The sequence below is a fragment of the Phaethon aethereus genome (assembly GCF_964289735.1).
Source record: "Phaethon aethereus genome assembly, chromosome: 14".
In the NCBI taxonomy this organism is placed as follows: domain Eukaryota; kingdom Metazoa; phylum Chordata; class Aves; order Phaethontiformes; family Phaethontidae; genus Phaethon; species Phaethon aethereus.
Genome location: NC_138590.1, coordinates 18,451,031 through 18,475,053, shown reverse-complemented (window position 1 = coordinate 18,475,053; position 24,023 = coordinate 18,451,031). Strand labels below are relative to the sequence as shown.

Sequence of the window (24,023 nt, the reverse complement as noted above, 5' to 3'; positions counted from 1 at the left end):
GGAACTCATAAGGCTCCTGACTAAAGCAGCAAATAGGGTGTTTATTTCAACCGAAATAACAGCCACATCAATTAAACATACATCTTCAGAAAATACAAGTTTCCAAGACAAAAGATCTTCTAACTCACTGCTGAGATTTTCCAGGCTGCCAGGGATTCGATTGCCAAGATCTCAGCAGGAATTGAAAAAATCAATTATTGACGTAGTGATCCAGTGCTGACAACAAAGCTGTTCACCTTGCTGGAGACCTGGCAGCAAGAGAAAGCGCTCAACGGCTCTGCGGAACATCTGGACGGGGAGCTCTGAGCACCGCACCCCGCTTCCAGCAGCCGCTGCCCCCAGAGCTGCTGCCCAGCCAAGGGGGCACGGCGTGGGACCGGGCAGGTAGGAGGGAGACTCTCCAGACCGCACGCTTTCCGTTTAATAACAGTAAGCAACTTGCAACCGATTTGGCTCCCAACGATATCTATCCCAGTTGTCTCGTTAAACATTTTGTGTAAGTTTGGAGACTCAGCTTTAGTGTATGTTACTACTAATTGCCTCACTCCTCAGCTGTGCAGCAACAAACCTCGCTGAAACAGTTTTCCATTAGCACCAGACAGGGATTAACTAATTAACCAAAAAATAAGATTTTCTTGAGATAACATCATGTAGATAATTAAAACTAAAAAGCTACGTCCAAGAAGGACAACCTTTTTCTTAGCTAAGCTCCAGCTTTTGGCTTGGTTATTCCCCAGTCACACTTTTTTTTTTAACTTTGCCATACCTGAAGCGGAACAAATCATTAAAACTGGACATGTGTCCAATTAAGGAACAAGATGTTACTTACCCTTATCGTCAGGGGTCAAAGCCAAAATTTACCTACTTCTTTTACCTATTAATGAATGACTAACCTGAAACACCAATTAGCTGCTAAGTGCTCACACAGCCGAATATGATGCTGTTTTGGTTTAACCAGGAAACTCAGGGTGCAAACCAGCTGTGAAGCAAAGGAGGAGAGGGAACAGAGTCCTTTACCTGGGAGGACCCCCATACTTTGCCTAGCAATAATTCCACAGGTCAATACCTGAGAGAGAGAGGTGAGAAGCAGAACAAAAAGGAAGAGGAAGAAAGAAGAAGAGGAAGAAGAAGAAGAAAGAAAAAGAAGAAAAAGAAGAAGAAAAAGGGAAAAAAGGAAAAAGAAAAAGAAAGGAAAAGGAAAAAAGAAAAAGAAAAGGAAAAGGAAAAGAGGAAAAGGAAAAAGGAAAAAAAGTTAGAAAGTTTGAAATAAAGTAAAGGAAGAGCACAGAAGCAGGAGAAGTGTTTAAAGAGTCTCTGAAGCCATCATGCTACCAAGTTAGGAACTTTTCACGGGTGTAAGAGCGTCAGCGCAGCTGGAATTTTTACAGCAACACTACTTGTTCTTTACGCACAAACAGGAGAAGGGGAAAGAAAGGTATCACCTCATTACCGACACTGATCACAGTTCAGGCACTAAATCCTGCCTAAGAGAACATGGATCAAAATATTCATAACTTGATTGCATGAGAAGAAACTATTGTCAGTCCACAGTGTTGAGAGGCATTGTCCTATGACATTCAGGAGAAGACCAGAGCATGCCCTTCAAATTTTATGACTGAGACCAAAATTTGCCAGCATTTCATTACAATCTTATTAACATTATGATATCAGGGGAAGAGTGTGGCAACAGGCAGAATATTATTATTATTGCTGTTGTTGTTATTGTTGTTGTTGTTATTATTATTATTATTATTTTGCTGATGATGTGTTGTTGTTGTTGTTGTTATTTCAGCTATGTACCCATTACAAATCAGCTTTATTATGTCCCAGGGCTTTCTCTTTGGCTTTCCTAATCTCATTGCCACCACATAACCTCCCGCTGGCTTTAAATCTGACTGCCATGTGCCACTTTCCTGTTTAAATTTCCTTGCTTTTTATTGGCTTCATTTTTTAAGTATATAATTTGCATCTGGTTCCCAGTGGCCATAATAAAATGTCCAAGTGAGTCATTCTCATTGTCTCACCACAACATGAGGAAATCCCAACTGATGTGATTTCTTCTTCACTCAGCCTTGAGTTATGGGGGACGGTAAAAGCCAGTTTATCCTGGCTACAGAAGTTTGAGCACTTGAGACTATTTTGTTCTAAGTAGATCAAGGACTGTGGGTCATCATGGTTTTGCGTCTATTCAGATGAATACCTGCTACCTCACTGGGGTACTTGGGACTTCTTGCCCCAAAGCATGGCCAAAGCTTCTGACCTGTCCATGCCTAAACATTGGCACCAGCCTCTCCTAACCCCTGGCCATGAGCAAGTGAGTAATCCTTGTCCTTTGCTTTCTCTCTGGGTAAAAAAGGAGCAATGACCCTCATGGTAAAAGTCACTGTTGGCAAATTATATCTGTTTTCCAGCAATTATGGGATAAGACAGATTCATTCAGTAAACCCAGCCACTTTCTTACCTAGATCCCCATGCTGCAGCTCTTTAGTTGAGAACCACCGCTGCGGGTCAGGAACCTGCCATGGCAGTTTCTTGCTGCCCTTCCAAAAAGGACCAAATTTGGGAAGCAAACAAGGCCAACCTGCCCCATACTTGATGGACCGGGGCCAAGAGGGGTCAGAAAACATTGGGTCTGCACAAGTCTTGGCAGAAGTCCTTCACAGGGCATGTTAAGGGACCCATGAACTGTATCTGTCCTCCTTGATGTGAATCCCCTCAGGTACAGGAAAAGGTGCCCAACCTAAAGCCCCAGAGACCGCAAATGGGTAAAACTGCCTCAATAGCCAGGCTCCTTCCCTGTATAATATTTTCAGAGCGCTATTCCTAACAGACTGTGAAATCTCTGGCACATCTTGAACACAAACCCCATGATTTCACAGGGGAAAGGAGTGCAGAGACGTCTTTCATACAGAAGGACATTTGAAGCCATCACTTGTGCATCCTGGCTCCCCGGGTGAACCCTGTCACTTTATAAAGTTCTTCAGAAGAAGTTTCTGAAGACGATGAGTTTTCCATCATACTGCAAGTCTTGTCTAGCCTGGATTTAGATTAGCACGAGCACACACTTGAGCCCTCCTCTTCAGGGAAGAGCACCAAACCAGTAAAGCACACAGCAGCTGTGAACTGGAATCAGCAGACAACGCAGCAGCCTCTGCGGAACAACATGTTCCTGAACTTCCTAATTTTTGGAAATCTGATAGTTTGGCTTTGGGGGCTTTTTCCCCGCTCGGATTTAATTCTTCATCGCCCTGTGAAGTTGTGCAGCTATTTACATACATGTCAACCACATGCAAGACAGACGTGAGGACTTGCTGCTGTGGCTGCAAAGTCCCATGATGAATTCAACCATTTAAAAGTTCCCTTGAGTGCTTGCTAATATTCGTGTATCTGCCTAACACCTGGGTTTTGTTCAGTTTTCTGGTAGCGTGGCTTTCAAAACTCTATGCTGGGGTATGAGTAAAGTGTTTGGCTTTCCATGGTAACATTACCCACCTATAATCTCGCTGCTTAGCAAGATCTGAGCCAACTGTACTAGTAATTTCCTTTAATAATAAGTCTTCAGGAATAACTCCGCCCTTTAAACCCAAAATCTGAGGCGATACGCGATTGACAGATATCACGGCTTTCAGCTAATTAAATATTCTGGATGCTCAGCTGTGGGAGAGATTTTAAAGGAAATAATTACAGGTGCCGGACTCCCTGTGGCGGTTCCGCCATCACCAAAAGGTCCGGCGCAGCCCCGGGGTGACTCCGCCGAGCGGTGGAGCCGCTCTGCCCCTGTACAGAGGGGGCTCGCCAACCTCCCCCCACCTCACGCAGGTAAATAGGACTCCATCCTCAGCTGCACGAAGCAATCGAGCATGCTGTGTTAATTAGTTACAGCAAGGATGATCTTCTAGGCAAGGAACGTGCTATTCCTTGTAAATGATGCTGCCACGGAAGCGTTAATTTCCTTTTAAGATTAAGCTGCCTGGGTGTAAATCAGGTGCTGCAACCACCCCAAAATACAAATGGCCATGCAAAGATCAGAGTCAAAGGCAGGGAGAGCGAAGAGCTGCAATATTTTGCACAGACTAGATAGCCTTGTAGCGCTCGTGAGATGCATCACATAGATGCACTGTGTTTATCAGCTTCACTTTTTTTTTTGTACTTTTTTTTTACGGTGTGAAAGCATGTTCAGCACATCACAGCTCTGAGCTGTTTAGGCCTTTGGGCAGCACCGTAATAAAATTATCTGCAGGAAATTATAGAACTGCAAAGGAAAGGCACATTGCCGCTTTGCAAGGTGTCATAGAGGATGAGCTCTTGTGCAGTTTGTCAGGAGTTCAGCCCCACCGCTGTGCCTGCTGCTCTTCAGGGGACAGCCTGAAGCTATCTGAGAGCCCACCTCCCGCAGAGGTGATTTGTTATGATAAATCTCAACCAAAACATGCGTTTTGCCAACAGCAGTTGGAAGGTGTCCATGTTTTTATCGCACGCACATTCTACATATCCCATTGCTATTGTTCAGTAATAAATGTATTCATAGCTCCTACCGGCTCCCGATCTCAGATTCAGATAGTGCTACAGCCAGAGAAGACACCTGTGTGGACTGGAAAACACATACCTAATTTAACAGTCTCTCTCCTCCTTTCTAATACAGGATAAGTCAGGTGTTACGCATAATTTTGCCGCAAAGCATCTCATCTGCTCTAGGGCCTCCAGGTCAGCCGTAACCCAGGGTCTCCCAGGGCTCTGTAAATCCTTGAGCTGAGCTTTGAGCAAGAGGCTCCTTGGAAAGAGAAGCAAGCCAAAGGAAAAAAATTAAAAGGGCAAAAGCTGCGTTCTGGAGGGGGGAAAAAAAAATCTTTACCACATTTGCAAAACTAAACCCGTTCACTTGGCAATTGAGCCTTGGGAAAGTTTTAGCCACTCTACGCACAAGGAAGTATTTACATCTTTTAGTCACAGGATGCAGGTGGTGATATTCTGGAGAAGATTACAAACAGATTGTAGGCATCTTGCAATGTTATTGCGGTGTTATTGCAAGTAGATCTAAGCACACCCAAGCCCAGATGGCTGTCATTAGGCACGGAAGTCGCCCGAAGGCAGCAGCGCTGCCAGGATCAGGCCGTGGTCCCAGCCCTCGGACCCACCCGGGGACCACGCCGGGCTTCATCACATCCAGGGTTAAGATCCCGCCACTTAACGAGGATGCGCGGATGCGTCGCACGGACAAGGAAAGGCTTGTCTTTTAGTTTGACATCAAATAAAATACATGGCACATCTTGCTGTTAATGAACACACACATCACTGGCAGGGCTACTGCATAATTTATCACCACAAACACGGTCTTCCCTCAGAGTTTTCATAAGTCTCTTATCTTTATTTATCAAGCGTTAATCTGCTTAAAAAAAGGGAAAGACAGAAGTTCACACGTAAGCCCTAAAATGTGGTAAAATAATGGAAACTGTAACTGGAGAGGACGGGATTCAACTATATGTTTTTGCAACTTTCCAATGCCAGACGTTCCTGAAATTCTGAGTTTTGTGGCAGTCACGCTCAGCGCGCGGGGCCTGAACCATGCCCTGGGCTGCAGCGCGGCAGAAGAGGAGGAAGAGGCTCTGCCACCAGCCGGCAATTGAGACGCGCTTTAGCTGTGATTGCCTAAAGCCCAGTGCTATGTTCCCCATTCTTGGGGTCACTTTGCAACTTTAAAGGCTCAAAAATCCCTTTGGGATTATAAATTCAGTGAGGTAAGGGTTCTCATTTTTCTGTGTGACACCTGTGTACTTCCACCTGCAACTGTAGTATCCGAGTATTTATAGCAACTACAGCTTTGAAAACTGTTCGCTCTTGCACTTTTCCTTTGGGGTCAAAACTCTGCTAAAAGCAACAGGCTTTTTTGTATCCTCAGTAGAGGAAAGTATTTGAGGGTTTGGGTTTTTCCTTTTTTTTTTTTTAAGACGTTTAATGGTAATAGGTGATACGTTACATATATCGTTTTTGTAGTGAAGACCTCTGTCTGACCAGTGATTGCCAGAACAAATGGTAAATGCTTGTATAAAAATCTGTAAATGTCCCACTCGCCAAATGGAAGAAATTGTGACATTCAAATATTCTCACCCAAAAGCAAAAAGACAGTCTTTAGCAGACCAGAAATAAAACAAGCAGATTATAACCCCAGAGATAGGAGAATATGTTTGGAAAAGCTTTTAAGTCTCTCAAGAGCAAAGGGTTATTTGAAAACCAACATGTTGGCCAGACATTTCGACATGAGCATGCTGGTTCCATCAACACCTTTATAGTAAATATTTCGAGATAATCTTGTCCTGAAATAGAAAAACCAGTTACTTTATTTGAATGCCTTCATCGCTGTGGGGCTCCTAACAGCAAACTAAGGCTCAGCACGATCCAGCTGGTGGAGCTGTGTAATCCTGGTGCTGGGGGACAATACAGCCGGGCTTACAGCCGGGCTTAGGAGGGTGATGTCAGTCTGGGGAGGTTTGCTGGTACAGCGTAAGCACTCTCAACCCCAGTTGCTTGTTGGGTGCTTATGCAAGAGCTACCTGACCATCTTCTGCCCTGAACACTGATGTGGCTCCACCTTCCCAAGGAGGCTTCCCTGATTTGAAGGGGAACGCAGCCGACCCCTTCTCTGAGCCAAAAGGGCATTTTCAGCTCTGCCTTGCAGCAAGCACCGTGAATTGAAGAGAAAAGGTTGTGCGTTTCTACAGAAGAATTGGCATCTTTTTCCTCCTCTCACAGTCACACCACAGCAGCTCCCACCTGTACCTCCAACAGGGCGTCCTTCCCCTTGGCGAGGTGTCGGCAGACCTGCAGCCACCAGCCCGGGAGAGAGGGGAGGAAACCACATTCTCCCTGCTCCCCAGCCAGGGCCAAGCAGCCAAACCACCCCCTGATTTCACAGAATCACTAAGGTTGGAAAGGACCTTCAAGATCATCAAGTCCAACCGTCAACCCAAGACCACCATGCCCACTAAACCATGTCCTGAAGCGCCACATCCACACGTTTTTGAACACCTCCAGTGATGGTGACTCCACCACCTCCCTGGGCAGCCTGTTCCAATGCCTGACCACTCTCTCAGTGAAGAAATTTCTCCTAATACCCAACCTAAACCTCCCCTGGCGCAACTGGAGACCATTTCCTCTCATCCTATCACGAGTTACTTGGGAGAAGAGACCAACACCCACGTCGCCACAACCCCCTTTCAGGCAGTTGTAGAGAGCGATGAGGTCTCCCCTCAGCCTCCTCTTCTCCAGACTGAAAAACCCCCGTTCCCTCAGCCGCTCCTCATCAGACTTGTGCTCCAGACCCCTCCCCAGCTCCGTTGCCCTTCTCTGGACACGCTCCAGCACCTCAACGTCCTTCTTGTCGTGAGGGGCCTAAAACTGAACACAGGATTTGAGGTGCGGCCTCACCAGTGCCCAGTACAGGGGCACGATCCCTGCCCTGCTCCTGCTGGCCACACTAGTGCTGGTACGGGCCAGGACGCTGTTGGCCTCATTTCCTGCATTTTCTTCTCTTTTCTCAGGCAGACAGAATGTTTCCCCTTTGCTGCTCAGGCTCAGTGGAGCCTCCTGCGGAAACCGTTGACATGAATCCCAGAAGCGATTCAGAGAGAGGGGGGAAGAGCCCTGTAAACCCAAACAAGAAAGAGACCATCTGGCAGAAAGAAGCAGAGCCTGTTAAAAGCCCACTTTGTCCTTCCTGCACCTCCAGCACAAGCTGTCAGTGGCATTCCAATGGGAAGAACTTTCATTTACAGCACTCCGTTTAATTTAGGCTTTTTTTCCCCCCCTCCAGTATTGTTTGGTTTATTGTACCAAAGCTGGTGGGATTGCTTACAAAGTAAGGTATAATCCAACATCAGAGCCTGGACCATCATCTCTAAAGCCTCAGCCCTCAATTACCCAAGCATCTGTTTGCAATTCGGTGTAGAGAGGGAATTAAAACAACAGTCAATGCGACAAGAAACTGGGCAGAAATATGTAGACTCATTCAATCTTGCCGTGTTTACGGCACTAAACCCTTCCTGCAATAGTCACTCACATCTTGTCCTGCCTTTTGAACATAGCCTGTCTCGGGTTAGTGGTTAGCAACACCGCTAGAGCAGCGGGGGGCTTTGGGAGGGCCCTTACTGTTAATATCAGGACCTGAGAAGCTTTACACATCCTTAGCTTCAGAGAAGATCTCAGGTTTGAAGGGACCCATAAGGACCACCGAGTCCAGCTCCCTCCTCCTCGCAGGACTACCTAAAACATTACCACCCTCACCGTGAGGAAGAAGCACCACGTCACTCCTGCATCCATCACTGGATGGAAACCAGAGAAGGCTAAAGGAGCTACAGCACTTTTATTAAAAGAATAATATAAATTAATTAAATTAATTCCGTTCAGTCCAAAACTTCTGAGGATATTCAGCTTATGCGGAGCAGATTCAAATATTTAAGAGAAGCACTAGAATAATCATGAGTCACCATCCAATGTCACTCTGGTGCTGCTGCTGAACCACCACTTCTTAAACACTGTGTCATCTCCAAACTATCCCCAAGTCTCACTAGCATATTTTTGATTAGAAACCATCTCTGCTGCTGATATTTACACCTCTGGATCCTGCTCTGTGGTCTAGGACTGGCACATTACAGAGAAACAAATCGAGAAGTCAAGCAGGAGGCGTGATGGGTGCCATGATGGTCGTTTTCCTTTCCTTTTAATAGTTCTCATTAACCTTTGTTAGGAAATCAATCATCCTAATCTCGGGAAAAGAGGCGTATTAATGACTGCACCAATTTAGTGCGTGTTTTAAGTTTTACATTCAACTTCATTTTTTGCATGAAGCATAAAGAGGACTGGTACAGAGGACTGACATGCTTCAGAGTTACATCAGAGTCCTTGGAACATCACAGAGCTACGCCCCGAGCACTCCCTCTCGGGAGTTATAATCACTTTTAAGAGAAGCGAATTGCTGCTGTAAAGGTGAAAAAGCATCGCCAGTACAGGGCTGGCTTTAGTCGCCCTGGGACCGGGGAGCCCGGTTTCTGCAGGCAGGGGACGGGAGGTCCCTTCTGCTCTCAGCTGCTACCCACGGGATACGGCACCCGTGCACCTTCTGCAGCCCTCAGGAGGGCTCGTACGGCCTTTGATGGCTCAGTAGCCATTGGAGGACCCCTACGGAGCACGTCGAGACTCGAAGAAGACGGGATGACGCATGGATACTGCGGAAGATGTACAGCTCCCACAGTGATGCTCACGGGTCTGGGCTCGCTTGTGGCACTGGCACTGCATTTGCCTTTAGCACTGGGGAAGGAAGGAGGGCTTCACTGGAGATCACTGGGGACCAAGCAGCTGTTTGCTGGGGAATTTTTATCTCTCTTGCAAATGGAGAAATGTTTCTTCCCTGTTCTGAGTCTCTCCCACCTCTTCTAAGACACGTTCTTGCCCAACACTGCCGCTCCACAGGCATTAGCGATTCCCATACGATGACTGCACATGTGCGTAATTGGAAGGAGAGATGGCTAAGCAAGTAATTAGGCAAGCAAACTATTTGCAGATATAAAACAATCACCTTTCAGACACCGAGTTCAACAAAGAAATGGGTATTAGCAGCATGCATGTAATTAATCTATTAACTAGTGTTTTGGTGACGTATTTCTAAATCTGTATTTACTCAAGCATGTAGCAATCGTTTGTATATTGCTCTGGAAAAGGTTAGATGCTGTCAGGTAAAATTCATCATATTATAATCCCATAATTAGCAACATTTTTTCTTTTTATATATTTCTGTTACCACGCAGTAACATCTAGGGAGATTGGTGTCTTTGTTTTCCAATGGTTTCCTCTGGCGCAATAATAGAAATCTATGTCGAGTTGAGGAAACAGATTTATTTTCCCCAGGGTTAGAGAAGATGTCTGTGATTTCAAAGTTGGAGGTTATTTTGCTGAACCCCACAAGACTAAAGACTATTTTTATTCTTATAAACATATTATTACAGATCAGACGGGTTAATATATAAGAGCCCATGATGTTAGAGACCCACATTTTTCAGGAAAAAAAAAAAAAGCAGGTCTGAGGTTGGACTGTAAGAAGAACATACTCAAAGGAAAAAATCCATTTCTTGAGGGTTTTTTTTAATTAAATTAAAAAGAGTAGGTAAACACCCCTCAGCACCTCTGTCGCCTCGCTGTGGGAACCGTGGAGGACCCACTACGGGCCATCACCCCGATTCACCTTCGCTGAGCAGAGGGGCTGCCGGAGCCCCCCCAGCCTCACCCCACCACCGCATCGGCGCGGACCAGACGCCGGGTTGCAGGATGCGGCACGGCCCTCGCCCGCCTCGTTCCCCAGCGAGCAGCTGCGAGCCAAGGCGCGTGCTCTCCGGGATTGCGCCGTCCGTCTCGGCGTGCCGGCTTTTGTCTGAAGGGATCCCAACGCTCATTTCTGAACTTACTTTTTGCACTTCTCCAGCTTTTTGCTGTCGGAAGGCTGCGTTGCATGGCGCAGTCACACTCCCCCCTGCTGGCTGCTTCTCCGAGAGCGGGGCAGCATCCGCAAAAGCAGGGAAAAAGAAATTATTTTAATACCTAAACTGATGATTATTCTTCTTCTGGGTATTACTTAGAGAAAAATTGTCCTCAGCAATGACGGTTTCACAGCACCAGCAAGGTAAGCTTGATTGCCAGTTAAAATACCTTCCTCTGCTTCACCACTGAATTCTTTCTGTAATACAACTTTCATTTAATGCTTTATCTTGCTCACCCACCAGCGGAGTCCCAGGCAGGGAGCAGGCAGTGCTCCGGGCAAGCGCCATGGAAGACAGCAGGATCCCCTTGTTCTCACAGCCACCACCTGCCCAGCAGCAGAACGCGTCTCGTTTGTACTGTGATACCCATAAGACTCACGCTGAAATGAGAAGGGGTGAGTGTAGGGCTTTTCTGGGGCGGAGACCTGAAGAAACCACCCGGTCCTTTGTCCTGCCTTTCTTAAAAATAAGCTCCTTCTGCAAATCAGTCCCACGCAGACCAAGGATGATGTGGAACGTCCGCGGGTCGGGAAAGGTGAATTCACACTTCCCAGCTTCACCTCCCCACACAGGGCTCAGGCCCCTGGGACCCTCTGCCCTGGATGAGCAGGAATCCTCCCGAGTCAGCAAAACTCCCCAAAACCTGTCGCACCGGCACGCGACGGCTCAGGTAGCGGGAAGAGGGAACGTCAAGCAAGGGCATCCAACCTCTTGTAATTCCTTGACCTCCAGAGTGAGAAATCGGGCATGGAGCTGACAAAAGGAGTAAATCTGGACTCCTGTAATGCCACATTCCAGAAGATTGTACTTTGAGCTGTGCCGCAGCGCAGAAGAGCCTGTCCCACGGGCTTCAGCCGTGAGCGGTTGGAGCGTGCAGTATGTAAAGCATACATAGCTGCTCCAGGGCTTTCCACCGCTCGCTCAGAGCCAGGCTGACACTGGGACTCCCAAATACTCACATCTCTGGAAGGACCGTCTTCATTTGGTTCCAGAGAAGAAAGGAGATCCCAGCCAGACACGTCAGCTGGCAGTCATTCCTGCTGCTGAACCTGCAGCAAGCTTTTGGGTCAAAGCTAACACCATCTAACCACCTTACCACAAACCACACAGCCATGGTACACAAGATGCTACCACCTCCCCCAGAGCCACCCAACTGCTACGTGTGAGCGTGCCGCAGCCACCTCCGGATAAAGTTGCCTACCTTATATTAAGTTAAACTTGATAACAAAGAATCCAAAAGAAGGTTGCCTCCCAAACTGCCGCAATACTGCCAAGAGAACAGATGTCACACAGCCTTATTGTCATTTTGTGGTATGATCCAGCCCAAACTTTCTGTATTCAGCTAGGATCAGGGACATTTCTTCTTCTCTAGGGAGCACCTACTCAAATGCAGAGAATCTTTCCCATAAATGATACCGAAAATGTGACATCCCTGCTTGGGAGATTGTGGCTTAATTTCTGCATGAGCCTATTATGCCCTTTATGTCCCCCTTCTTTCCCTCCTCAAACAATGCAGAATATAATTCTCTTTTCCTGAACATCTGGCATTCCAGCTGTTGGGATTCACAGCCGGCACGCATTAGGCATTAAAACCTATTCTAGATTAAGTGGTAGAATTTGCCAGCTAATACTGAAAGGACGATTTTTAGACGTTGAAAACACTTTGCACCTTTATAAAGGATAATCAGCTGTTCCTTGCCCCAGTGACCGCAGCTCAAGAGCAGCCGCCCTGTTACAATTTAATTTGGAAACTTAACAGAACTATTAAGAACAAGCACGAGGTAACCTTGAAAAATACAAGTGAGTCACCACAGCTCACTGTAACGCAGAAACCATGTCCTGTAGGTACTTTTGAAAGTTTTATTCGCTGTCCCCACTCGCAGAGGGGAACAGGTATGTGGGGAGCGTAACCTTTTTCCCCTCTGACAAAGAGCAAATAAACGCAGGGACAAAAAGGACTCCATCAGTCACCACGTGCACTGGAAGATGGAAGCTGTAAGGTGCTAATTCCTTATCCCACTGCCTTGCAGAGCCAGCTGGTAACGGGTACCCGCTTTGTGAGTCGCCTAATCGACGTCATCTCAGTTTGAAGCGTTTCAGCATCCTTGGTACATCTGTGAACCCGAACTTCAATTCTTAACCCCACCAGCTTCCTGAAACAGCTTAATCGCACCCATTTCAACATTGTTTACAGAATAGTACACAGTGATTAAATCTGGTTTCACTCAGTCTTTAATAAAACCCCGATGAGTGCACCTCAATAAGGATACCACGACCTTCGTATTTTCGTTTTAATAAAGATAGGAAATTGCCAAGATTAGTGATTTTCAGTGTTAATAACTTAACAAGGCAATAGACCTTGTAATTAAGAATAAGTTTAAGGAGGCTGCTAAATGATTTTGATAATGATTTAAGGACCAATTACAGAAAAGACGTCATTCTTCCCTTTCTAATTAGATATATTGGAAACAGTGAAGCTGAGAAGTTCTGATAGTAACCATTTTTTATTACAGTGAGGACAGTCATATGCTCTGTATTAGAAAAGTTTAACAAAAAACCGGCATAGGGACTGCTCCTTAAAGGACACTTGATTGTAAAAGAGAAGGTGCAAGAATGATGCTATTAGTTCTGCGGCTTTGTGGTGGTGGGATACACGGCCTTGCAGGTCACTGCTCCATCAGCCTGAGGTGAGGATTTAGCACTCCCTAAAGCTACTCAGCCCTAAAGGAGCACAAAACGCAGCTTCGCTTTGGATTTGGGACAGGCGAGGGAAGCCGTGCGGCCGAGCAGGTACCGGGCCGTCGGGGGACCATGCGCACACCGACACGGCGAGGGGCAGCATCCCTCAGCCTCCCCGCCAAGTCCGCTCGGGGGTTCCCCTCCAGGAAAACTACCACAAAAAACCAACCCAAACCAAAAGAAACCGCGAATCCTCAAGCTGGCCTGGCAACAAAAAAGGGTATGCTGAGACTGCGGCGACCAGCCGCTCACCTGGGCTCTACAACGTAAAACACCCTTGTTTAGGCTTGGTTTTATAAGAGAGCTTAGTAATGGCTTCACGAGAAACCAAATTAACTCTTTGCTGCTACTGAATGGGGAACGTCCCCGTCGCTGTGCCAAACGTTCCCATGGCTTGCCTCGAGCCAGCGCTGGCACTGGTCTGGCTGCATGGTAAACCAGCTCAGTGCCCCAAAATGACTGAAAATCAACCCAAGAAGAAAACTGAAAAAGAAAGAGGAATTGTTTCGCAGGTTGGGAACCTGCTTCCCTGCCAGAGCAGGGGAGCATGGCGTGGCAAGGGGAAGCATTTCCCAAGCCTGAGTTACAGCTGTAAAAGCATCCCCCCCTCTTCTCCTTCTAATATTAATAGTAGTCTGTGTTAGAGGCACATAAATATCCCTTTTCCATTTCTATTATTTTTGTAGCATTTAAATTTATTTCAGAGATACCACATTTTTCATCTCCACATTGCAAATTAATTTCCCGTAACTCAAACCACCCTGCTCAGATAAACATTTCTCTGTTCACCCTGTATACAACCCAGCAGCAGCCAAGGACAGTTGACTGAGCTGAATAATACGCACTGGTGCTAAATGAAAATTAAACTATAAATATTTTTAAATACCTGACTTCCTGGTTAGTAAAAGTGAAATGTACCATTTGTTTAAACTATCCTATTCATTCTTTCTTTCCTCATTTTATAAAACCCAACCAGTAACGAGAACCTACGTAAATAGAGCTTCAACTTTCATCTTGAGAAGTTCAATCAGAAAGCTCTTCAGGCATTTTTTATTCCTTTTATCAGAATATTGATGGAAGTCATAATTCACCTTAATGTGAGAAAGTTTCCTTTCTTCAGTAAAGAAATTCATCAAGACATTTCTTGTTGGTAAGAGCTGACATAAATCTGCTTGCTTTTTCCTCTATTTGATCTCAGCACTTTATGAGGTTTTGATTGCCCGCTCTTAATTTTCCACAAGCAAATTCAATTAAAGAAATTAAAAAAACCAGCAGTTCAATCCCGATTACCTCATCAGTAAATGGCTCCTTTATTGCACAACGGATGACATATGCCCCACTCTCCTGGTGCTGGTGGAGCCCTTATAAAACCGGATCACAAGAAACCTTTCCCTCTTTATGGGTGCTGTTAGGAAACAGCCTATCAACCACCCGAGTCAATTCAGCCAGGCACTCCCCCTGCTCAGGCAACAATCCAAGGGCTGTTGCAAATGAAAAAATGTCCTTGGGGGGAAAAAAGTGTGGAAGTCATTGCGTGTGTTTCAAATCTTTTGTCCGTACAAGGGCACGGCCCCTTTTTTACAGCACCGATGACGGAGCGTCACACAAGCGCGCTGGAGAAGCAATGCAGCCCAGTCGTCAGCCAGGGCAGAGGTTATAGTTCACTATTTTCACTTTATTTCCTGTATTCTCTTGCTACAAGCGAAGGTGAGCAAATACATGCCACGTTGGAGGGCGTGGATGGCAAGATGCCTTTGGTAACAAGCCGATTATTTAGCACTCGCCTTTTCAGGACACAAATAACCAGTGTTAGTTGGGAGTGCAGCCTCTGCGTTACGCTGGCGGCGTCAGCCGAATGCTGGAGCAGATCAGCAGTGGGCAGGTTTTAAGAATAGTGATATTTCACAAACATCGTTATCTAAATTAATTTGCTTAGATGCATCCACAAACTTTCTGCTTTGGTATGGCAAAACGTTTCTCTTGAGGCAGCTTTCTACAATCACTGTCTACCTTAGAAAGTAAGATTCTCCCCAAGTACTTAAAATATATTAGCATCTTAGAGGAGAATCCATTTAGACAATTCCCCAAATGAAACACACTGTTTAAAGAACTTCAAGGATTTCAAACTCATGTTAATTCCCAGAGAATTTAAAAACATTTGAATAAGCTGCTCTTAATACCATTAGTAAAGAACCTTGTTTTTTTTAGAAAATGTATAAATATTTAAAAGAAATTTTTCTTGTGAGATAAAGAGGATGTGCACAATAGCCAGAGCAGTTACTGCCCATCTTAAGTGCCTGGAGTGAGGCAAAGCTGCACTCTGCTAGAGAAGAGATGCGTGAGCCATGATTTCATGACCTCAGACATCAGTTACCCAACTCAAAATATTTCAGTACTGATGACTGTCAAGAGCAAAAGACGCAAGATACGATTTTTCTCCTCTAAGGTAACCTCATGCAAGAGCATCTTCAGAGAAGACAGCTAAATGGACATTTCAGAAGAGAATTTATTAACATTTGCAGTACAGCCAAAGTGAGTTGCAGTCCATTAGGCCTAAATACTGTTAGGCACCTAATGAATACCAAATCCGTGGGACAAGTATTGTCACAGCACAGCTCACGTAAGAGCATTTTAAAATGCGATGACTGTAAAACAAACTGGTTTGGTGATCGAGTTGATATCAGGCCTTTGACACTTTTCCCAAAAAAGCTCACAAAAAGCAATCTTGCTATTAGCTGTGTGCATTCCTCCTCCAGCAAAAGTTCCTGCATTTTAAAAGAGCGGGTTTGTTGGAAGGAACAGCTCAAAAGCTGGAAAGCTAATAAATCTCTCTCCCTACAGACAGTCTTTTCACAAGGACAATTTGAGGGAGGGAAGGCAAGGAAATGCAAGATTTTTCTACCAACATATTAACATATAGTCTTAAAGAGGACATTGTTATTCTTTCAGAAAGCCTGGAAGAAAAACATTTAGAATGGTTTGATTCAGCCAGTTGAACTGTGCTTCAAGAGCTCTGGAAGACATCCAAGATGGAATCAGGTAACACATCTATGAAGTCCAGAAATCAACAAAATATGCCTTATTTCTACTAATTTAGGTCGATGTTGATTTTCTGTATTTTTTAAACGGTGTTCTAGCTATTACAGTCAGGCAAGTGGCTGAAAACGTAACATCTGCCTTGATGGCTTAATTCACTGGAAAGAAAAAATGACATTTGAAATGAAACTTTTAACGTGGGTGTCACTGTACTTCCGTGTAGTCGGACACTTCAGTACCTCATTCAGGGTTCCGTGTAGGGCCTGTGGTGCCAAACTGGAAGGAAACACAAGTGTTCTGCCAAGTGTGAACATATTATTCTCTACTGTTAAAATCACTACACTTTATGAATGCTGTTTCAGGAGAAAGCTACTGAACTTTTTGGGTGTGAAAACATTCGCCGCCGCCTCCTTCAATTCCAACATTTAAACATCCTAAAGGAGCTTTGCAAAGTAACCTTTCCCTCTGGATCTTGACCGCAGCAGTGTTACGCTTTAACGTGGGTATGTTCAGGTAAGAGTTTCCAGTATCTTCTGTGAGAATTATTAATTATACAGCTTAGGTAAAAAATTACTTGTTACAGAACTTACTAATTCCTACATCTTAGAAGATTTCATTTAAGCCTTGTTATCTACTCTACATACCATTTAACAGATGCATAAATCAAAACTCCACACACCCCCCCACACAGAGTGAATTTAACCAGTAAGAGAATAGATGGTTTTGAACTGGCTGTCCGATGCCAAGCACAAGCAAGCTCTTTATCGCAAAGTACTGTATAAAAGCAGTGAAACAGTTAAGATAAAAACCACAAGCTTATTATTGTAATTTATTTTAAAAATGTTATTCAAAATATTAAGTGATACAAATCCAAATACGATAAAAATTACTGCAAGAAAAGAGTTTTGGGATATTTTGTTTGTGCTTTACTTCTTGTGGTTCTGAAAAGAATGCTTTTAACAGTAGGATTTAGAACTTTTAGCATTTCATTCGTACGATAGTATCATGCCTTCAGATTCCTCATGCCAACAGCTGTAAAGTCGATTTTCAAAATGTTACATAACTACTTGAATACCAAGTCATTAATTATGGGGTTCTGATCCACCATTATTTACATATTTATCAGTTTGAAAACTAAATCACAAACAGAATGTACAGAAAACCAAGATTTTATATTTTACAACTCATGAAAACATAAATAAAGTACAAAAGACAAGGTAAAAAAACCTAAATGTACCAGTAACTTGATTTACATTAATGCATAAATGTTTGTCAAAAATTAGAGTGCGCTGTCCACAGATTGGCAGCCCCACACACCATCACTTTCACCTGCCTGTTACCTGGGTCAGAATAACAACAAACTAAATTATTCTTACATTCTCAGGCCTCTCCCATTTATAACATAGCAAACTACGTAACTGCTTCCCAACTGTCTTAAAATTCAACAGGAAGCTTCAATGGATTGAAAGCTTTTTAACTACCTATATTTAGTAAGATTATTCAAAGAGGCTTATTTTCCATTCATTAATTACACAGGTAATGAAATAGTCATAAATACCATTAGAGTTAAAAACTGGACAGTCAAGAAGCTGCATACCTTCACAAAGATCTTGAACATTTTAAAGAAATATATGGTATATAACCTCTGAAATAAAATGGTTTCTACATAATTATTTTTAATTTTTTTACTGCATGAACACACACAGAAATTATGAAATTGCCATGCTAGCTATTCTGCCTAAAACAGGATCAAGTTATGCAACAAGAAAACAGAACAAAAAAAAAACCACAAGATGAAAGATTTGCAGCATCGGGATTTAAGCATAGAAAAAAGTAATTATATTTCAAGTTTGCAATATAGTGGGATTTATGAGCCATATAAGTGATTAGCAAAGAGAACATTAATTTGATTTACTGATGCCAAAGTCATTATTTTATTAGACCTAAAATATTTTATGCTTATTTTTTGTATTATCACTATTACGACTGCTCCAGACAGAAAGGATGATGCTTAATGAATGGAAAGAGAACTAATTATTAAGCTCTGTACCTTTATAGTTGATATAAAACCTGACCAAAGTAGCAAACAGATGTATCATGCCCTTGATCTTGCATGAGATTTAATCTCACAAACATCCAGGTCAAAGAGAGTACATCTCATTTCAGTACAAGCAGCATATTTAGAATACCTGAATATCATTACACAACTAGGCAGGCAAAGAGTGGTAAGTTCAGCAAACTCAAAGCACAGTGCTTTCAAAATATGTAGTCATTAGTTATCTTCAGGGAAGGCATTGCTTCATTAACATTTTGATCTAAACGATGATATTCTACTGTCCTAGAGCACAGGCCATCCCTCCATCTTCGGCTCTGCACCAATAAGAAGATCTGAAAGAAAAAGCAGCCAACTTACAAAACGTGACAGGGAAACATTTTGGTTTTGACAGACAGCATAACAGTTCTATTGATCCACAGTTCTATGCCTTGATCCTGGCAATGGCATTACTGCTGCTATAAAGCACGGCACTAGCAGTCAGCCATTTCCACACCATCCTTGCCATCGAGTCACTTTACTGGCAACCTCAGCTGCAGTTTGGTAAAAATACAGCATTCAACCCATAACTCTTTCAGTAAAGGTAATGTATGTAGTTTCAGAAGTACCGCATATACGGGTTATTAATCTATTCCCAAATGGTGACATTTGTCAGTTTATTCCTCTTACCTATTCTTGCATTTCACCCTTGTTAAAAGTAATTGTATTGCTGGTGCTGAAACAAAGGCAACTGAAGCAGCAATGGTGTAATTTGATAAACTGTTTCTGCATTACAGCTCAGTGCCCCCTTCAGCAATATCAGCAGAGCAGTTAAAGAGTCTGTATGATAAATCAAAGCACTCAAGTGATCAGATTTTTAAATGTCTATTACCTTCACCCTGTTTAGCCTTGTTTCTTACTGACATCATCTAAGAATCCACTTTACCACACAGGGCAACTATACTGGCAAAAGGGGAAATGGTATGGTGTAAGTGGGCACAGGGAAAGAAAAAGGAGAACCTAAATCAACTTGACTGCTGTCTCACCGAAATACATGGCACTATCTATGTACTTAAAGTACTAGTGGACTTTCTGTTCCCAAAATTATTTCTAAGTGCTAAAAAGTAATATTAACAGATAGCTTTTCAATTACCCAAATGAACTGCATTTGGGTTACAAGCATTCTCTCACTTAAGTAGCAAAGACAAGGCATTTTTTATCACTTACTTGAACTTCCCTCAAAGTTAAATTTTCAGATGTAACACAGTGTTCAACTCTTCCCCTATAAAGACTGAGCAATGCACGTTCCACTGTAAAGCAGAAGTTTTGGGGGATTTTTTAGCTGTTTTTTTCAGACTGAGTCTTTTAGAGTTCCCCAAATCCTCAACCAAATCAGTGTTCTTTACAAGGATAAACCTTAAATTTACCACATATATAAAAACTAACCTATGATTTAATTGTAAATTTATGCATGCATCTGTGCTGGGTCTGGCTGGACTGGCGTGAATTTTAAAATATATTGGTAGCATAGAAAATAACACTAATCAGGCTGCCTTTAAGATACAGAGAATTAATTTGCACTGATGAAACAGTTACCTGAAAACACTAACTTTGGGCTTCTCTATGTAAAACTGGAAAGTGTTAAACATTTCCTAAAAGTTTGTAGTTAAGCCCTCAGAAGATCTAGGATATAAAGGCCACCTTGAAGTGAATACTTATTACAAGGATTATCACAGTTATAACAAGAACATTCCCAAGCCATTTGGGATTAAGACTTCCTTAATTTGCTGTTTATAATCCTACGCAGGAACAAAATTAGTTAATTAATCACCTTCACTTGACTTGGCTCAGGTCTCATTTATAGAACTCATGTTGTAAACTGCCAGTGTCCATTACTGAAATGATTGATTATGGATGCTATCAATTAATTAATTTTCTAATCTGAAATGTTTGATTCAAGTTCATTTTCACTGTGCAGATAAAAATGACAGTAATGATCTGCATATTAGTATCACAAAAAGACTAAGTGGTCAATGATTTAATTCTCCAAAAAGCCAAGTTGCTCTTATTAAGAAAGCGTACAAGCAACACAACTTCATTTTAAACACAAAAGCTGTTTCTCTCAACCTTTCACAGCACACCTACCTTCCTCTTATTGTGATAGGTGACATAAATAACAGCTACTAAGAAGGCCACTACAACCAGATGAAAAAAGAAATGGCTGTCGTCTTCTTCTTCTAACCCTGTGACAGAAACATCTTTTATCTTCTCATCCAGGGTCTTGATCTCCTCATTGTAATTACTAATGGTGTCAGAGTCATCATCTTCTGGCATCTCTAGGTCTGGGCTGTATCTGGAATTCGATGTCATTTCATAAGGACCATAGTCATCTCCTCCATCTGAATCCATAGTTTCTTTTATGATGGGTGGTGAACTATTTAGTGTGTCTTTCAAATCTGTTAGAAGATCTTCTTCCTCAATTTTAGTATCTTCAGAAGCATCAACATCCATTTGAGATACAGGACTAGCAGTCACCACATGAGGCAGAAGATATGGCGGAGAATCACCTTTTGCTGTAGATGGTTTTACTGCGGTCACAGAATTGGTTTTAGCTGTTGGTCTTGCTTCTTTTTTTGTTGGGGTTATACTCTGCAAGCTGTCTGTCAAATTTTGAGACCTACTTAGCGTTTCATTCTCACTTTTAGAAGAAATATTTTTCTGAAGTATCTCCATTTTCACAGAATCTGAGAAAAGGATGAGAAACAATCAGTATTAAGCACAAGGCACTAACGGCCATGATACTTCAGCTATAAATGAAAATTATTGCAAGGCATTTACTTTATAGACAAGAAACCATATGGTGAACAGGGCATATTTCACACTGCAAACTTATTAGAATTCACACGCAGAAAAACACACTCCTGTACCTTGGCAATTTCAAAAGAGAAGTCTTGAGTGGGACAGAAATTAAAGCTTGGAAGCACTTGCTTTCTAGATTAGTACATCGAAGTGTCCCTGAAAAATTTAGCATGCATATTTCCAGACTTAGAACTTCGGACACATCATCCCTCCACCTATGGATTTACAATGTCTTGTAGAATTGTACGTGATTAGTATTTTCTCCATTATCAAACTCTTTCTTCCACAAAATTTGCTGAGGTCTACAGAGAAAGAAGTTCTCAGTAAAGCTTTTCTTGAATTTAAATTTTTTTAATCTTTCGCCACTGCATATTTTACCAACAAAAAATGAGAACACACTGCGATGTCTCCTTCAATCAGGACAAAAGGTCCTAGCATCTCTTCCCTGGTACTAACTTTTATTGAATTTGCAGACAGGAAGAACAATTTCCAACCTTATATTAACTCAAATGAAAATACCACAGCTTAAAAAACCTGAAGCTTAAAAAGCTGAAGAAAGGACAATCTCACTGCACATGCTCCTGTAGGAAAGCCTTTTGTCGGCAGCAAATTATTATAATGAAGTCAGTCAGCAACAGTGCTACATAACAGTGCACCCTTGGGCAAATTCATAATCTCTCCAAAGCTAGGATGGCTTTGCAGAACTATGTAAAAAAGGTGAGCATTAAAACCACATGCAGGGCCCATCATCCCTCCTTCTCTATCCAAAGGAAGGTAAAAAAAGATGCAGAGGGAGTTTATAAATAGCCAATGCTTTTTTAATCCTAAAAAAAAATAGCAAAGCGAACTATTCATGTCTACAGCACGTCGCTTCCAGATTCAAATCAGGAGGCACCTTAAAAAAGAAGAACACATTTTAGGCTTTCAGTACACATCGTTAATTTAAATAGTGGAACCATACTTGCCCTGTATTTTAGCATGCCAAACTATTTTTTTTTTATTTTACAAAAGTAACAATACTTTCATTAAGCGCTCCCAAGGAGCTCTCTGGTTCACTGGAAAGTTACAGATTCTAGAAACGAAGCATTCAACCAACTGCTCATGTCACATTACTCATAAGTAAAATATTATATACAGGACAGTGAATCATGTTATTCATGAAACATGTATATTTACAGAGGATCAGTTACAACAGACTTCGCCTTGTTTACATGGTACACTCTTCCAGTACGAATTACTCTTTAACCAACTGCAAAACAGAGAAGACTCAACTAATCCCATATGAACTCAACATTATGGTCCCTCTCTGCTGAAGTTCGAAGTCAGCCACTTTACATTTAACACACTTGTTGCTGTTGAAGAAACTACTAGCCTGAATTACCACATCAACATTAACTTGCTCAGTTCTTGTACAGGGCAAGTTTAGGGAATTCTTATCTACCCACAGGAGTCAAGCCAGCTAATTGCATACATGGAGATAAACATGAGAAAAGGCAGCTGCTAGATAATTTTATATTTATAGCTAACTGGCATGTTATCAGTGAGGTAGGTAAACCTTACTTCTACCCTTACCAAATAGACAAAAAGTATGAGAGAGTAACAGCCAAATTGCTGGAAATAAGCATATTTTTCATATAGAACTACACTGTGTGTACCCTTACACTTAAATTTATTCTTAAACTCAAAAATTTTAACATGAAAGGTTTAAAAGGATGCTTAAATGCAAGGGACTCTCACCAGCTAATGCTGCAGCTTCAGAATGAGAAAGAATAATTTCCTATTATTCCTAAAAGAAGTTATTTTTTGTTTTGATAGGAGTAGCAAGTTTAGCAACTACACCACAATTGATTTATGGTATCTACCCAAAACTATTTGGCACTATTATTGGTTGCACTGTTTACAGTTACACAACACTGTCAGATGATGTTAGACGTGGTATCTGGACTCTAGAGATGCCTCAGCTTCAGAAATAGATATTAATGTTCAATCACGGTGACAGAACTAGCAACACAGTCCTCTTAGTAAACACTGTACATAAAAACATCTGTCGGGGTCAAAATTCACTTCCAGGAAAACTTACTTTTTAGAAAGGAAGTTGTTCTATGATTTTTGAAGTTAAAAACTCTTGGTTTCCTACAGGTTTCCGTCACACATCCTGAACCTCTTCCTTCATTACTGCCTACACATTCAGCAACACAAACAGAGCTGGTTCGGGCATACTGACTGACAAACAAGAAAGACGCTGCCAGCTCAAAACACCTCCATTTCCTCCAAGAATTCCCCTTCTCTCCACTGCCTCAACCCATACCTCATCTAAAACAAACAGAAACTCGCCGCACTCCAAATATTTATTTCTTATTAGCACTTGGTTGCTGAAGGAGAGGCAGAAATAAAATTGACTTAACTAGGAGTCAACTTGCGGAATAACATAAGCTCATTTTCGGGGGGGGGGGGGGGGGGGGGGGTGTGCTAAAACCAGGCACCCGACTAGAACAATTAGAAAACCTCGCCGGCCGCAGAGACCTTTAGGCCCGCAAGCGCTGAAGACGAGTCCGGCGAAAAACCGGCGGAGCGGCCGCGCAGCCCCCCAGCCCCCCAGCCCGCCCCAGCCTGCTCCCCGCCGTGCTCACCGGAGGCGTCCTGGGCGCGAGCCGCCAGGGCCCAGGCGCAGAGCAGCAGGAGGCAGAGAGCACAGCCCGCCGTGCGGCCCCTCTCGCCGGCGGCCGCCATCTTCCCGGGCACCCTCCACCGACGTGGCGATGGCACCGCCCCCCCGGCGCCGCGCGGGCGGGGCGCGGGCACGGCGCCTGCGCGGACGGGCGGAAACCCCGCGC

General features: G+C 43.2%; 1 protein-coding gene across 1 annotated transcript; it reads right to left on the bottom strand.

The window, feature by feature from the left end:
- Positions 1-18,554: 18,554 nt before the first annotated feature.
- Positions 18,555-23,919, bottom strand: LOC309409796 (keratinocyte-associated transmembrane protein 2; the record flags this gene model as incomplete). Its single annotated transcript, XM_082006015.1, has 3 exons — positions 18,555-18,686; positions 20,476-21,074; positions 23,820-23,919. 3 exons carry the CDS (start codon positions 23,917-23,919, stop codon positions 18,555-18,557), a joined length of 831 nt encoding a protein of 276 aa, XP_081862141.1.
- Between the last annotated feature and the right edge of the window lie 104 nt (positions 23,920-24,023).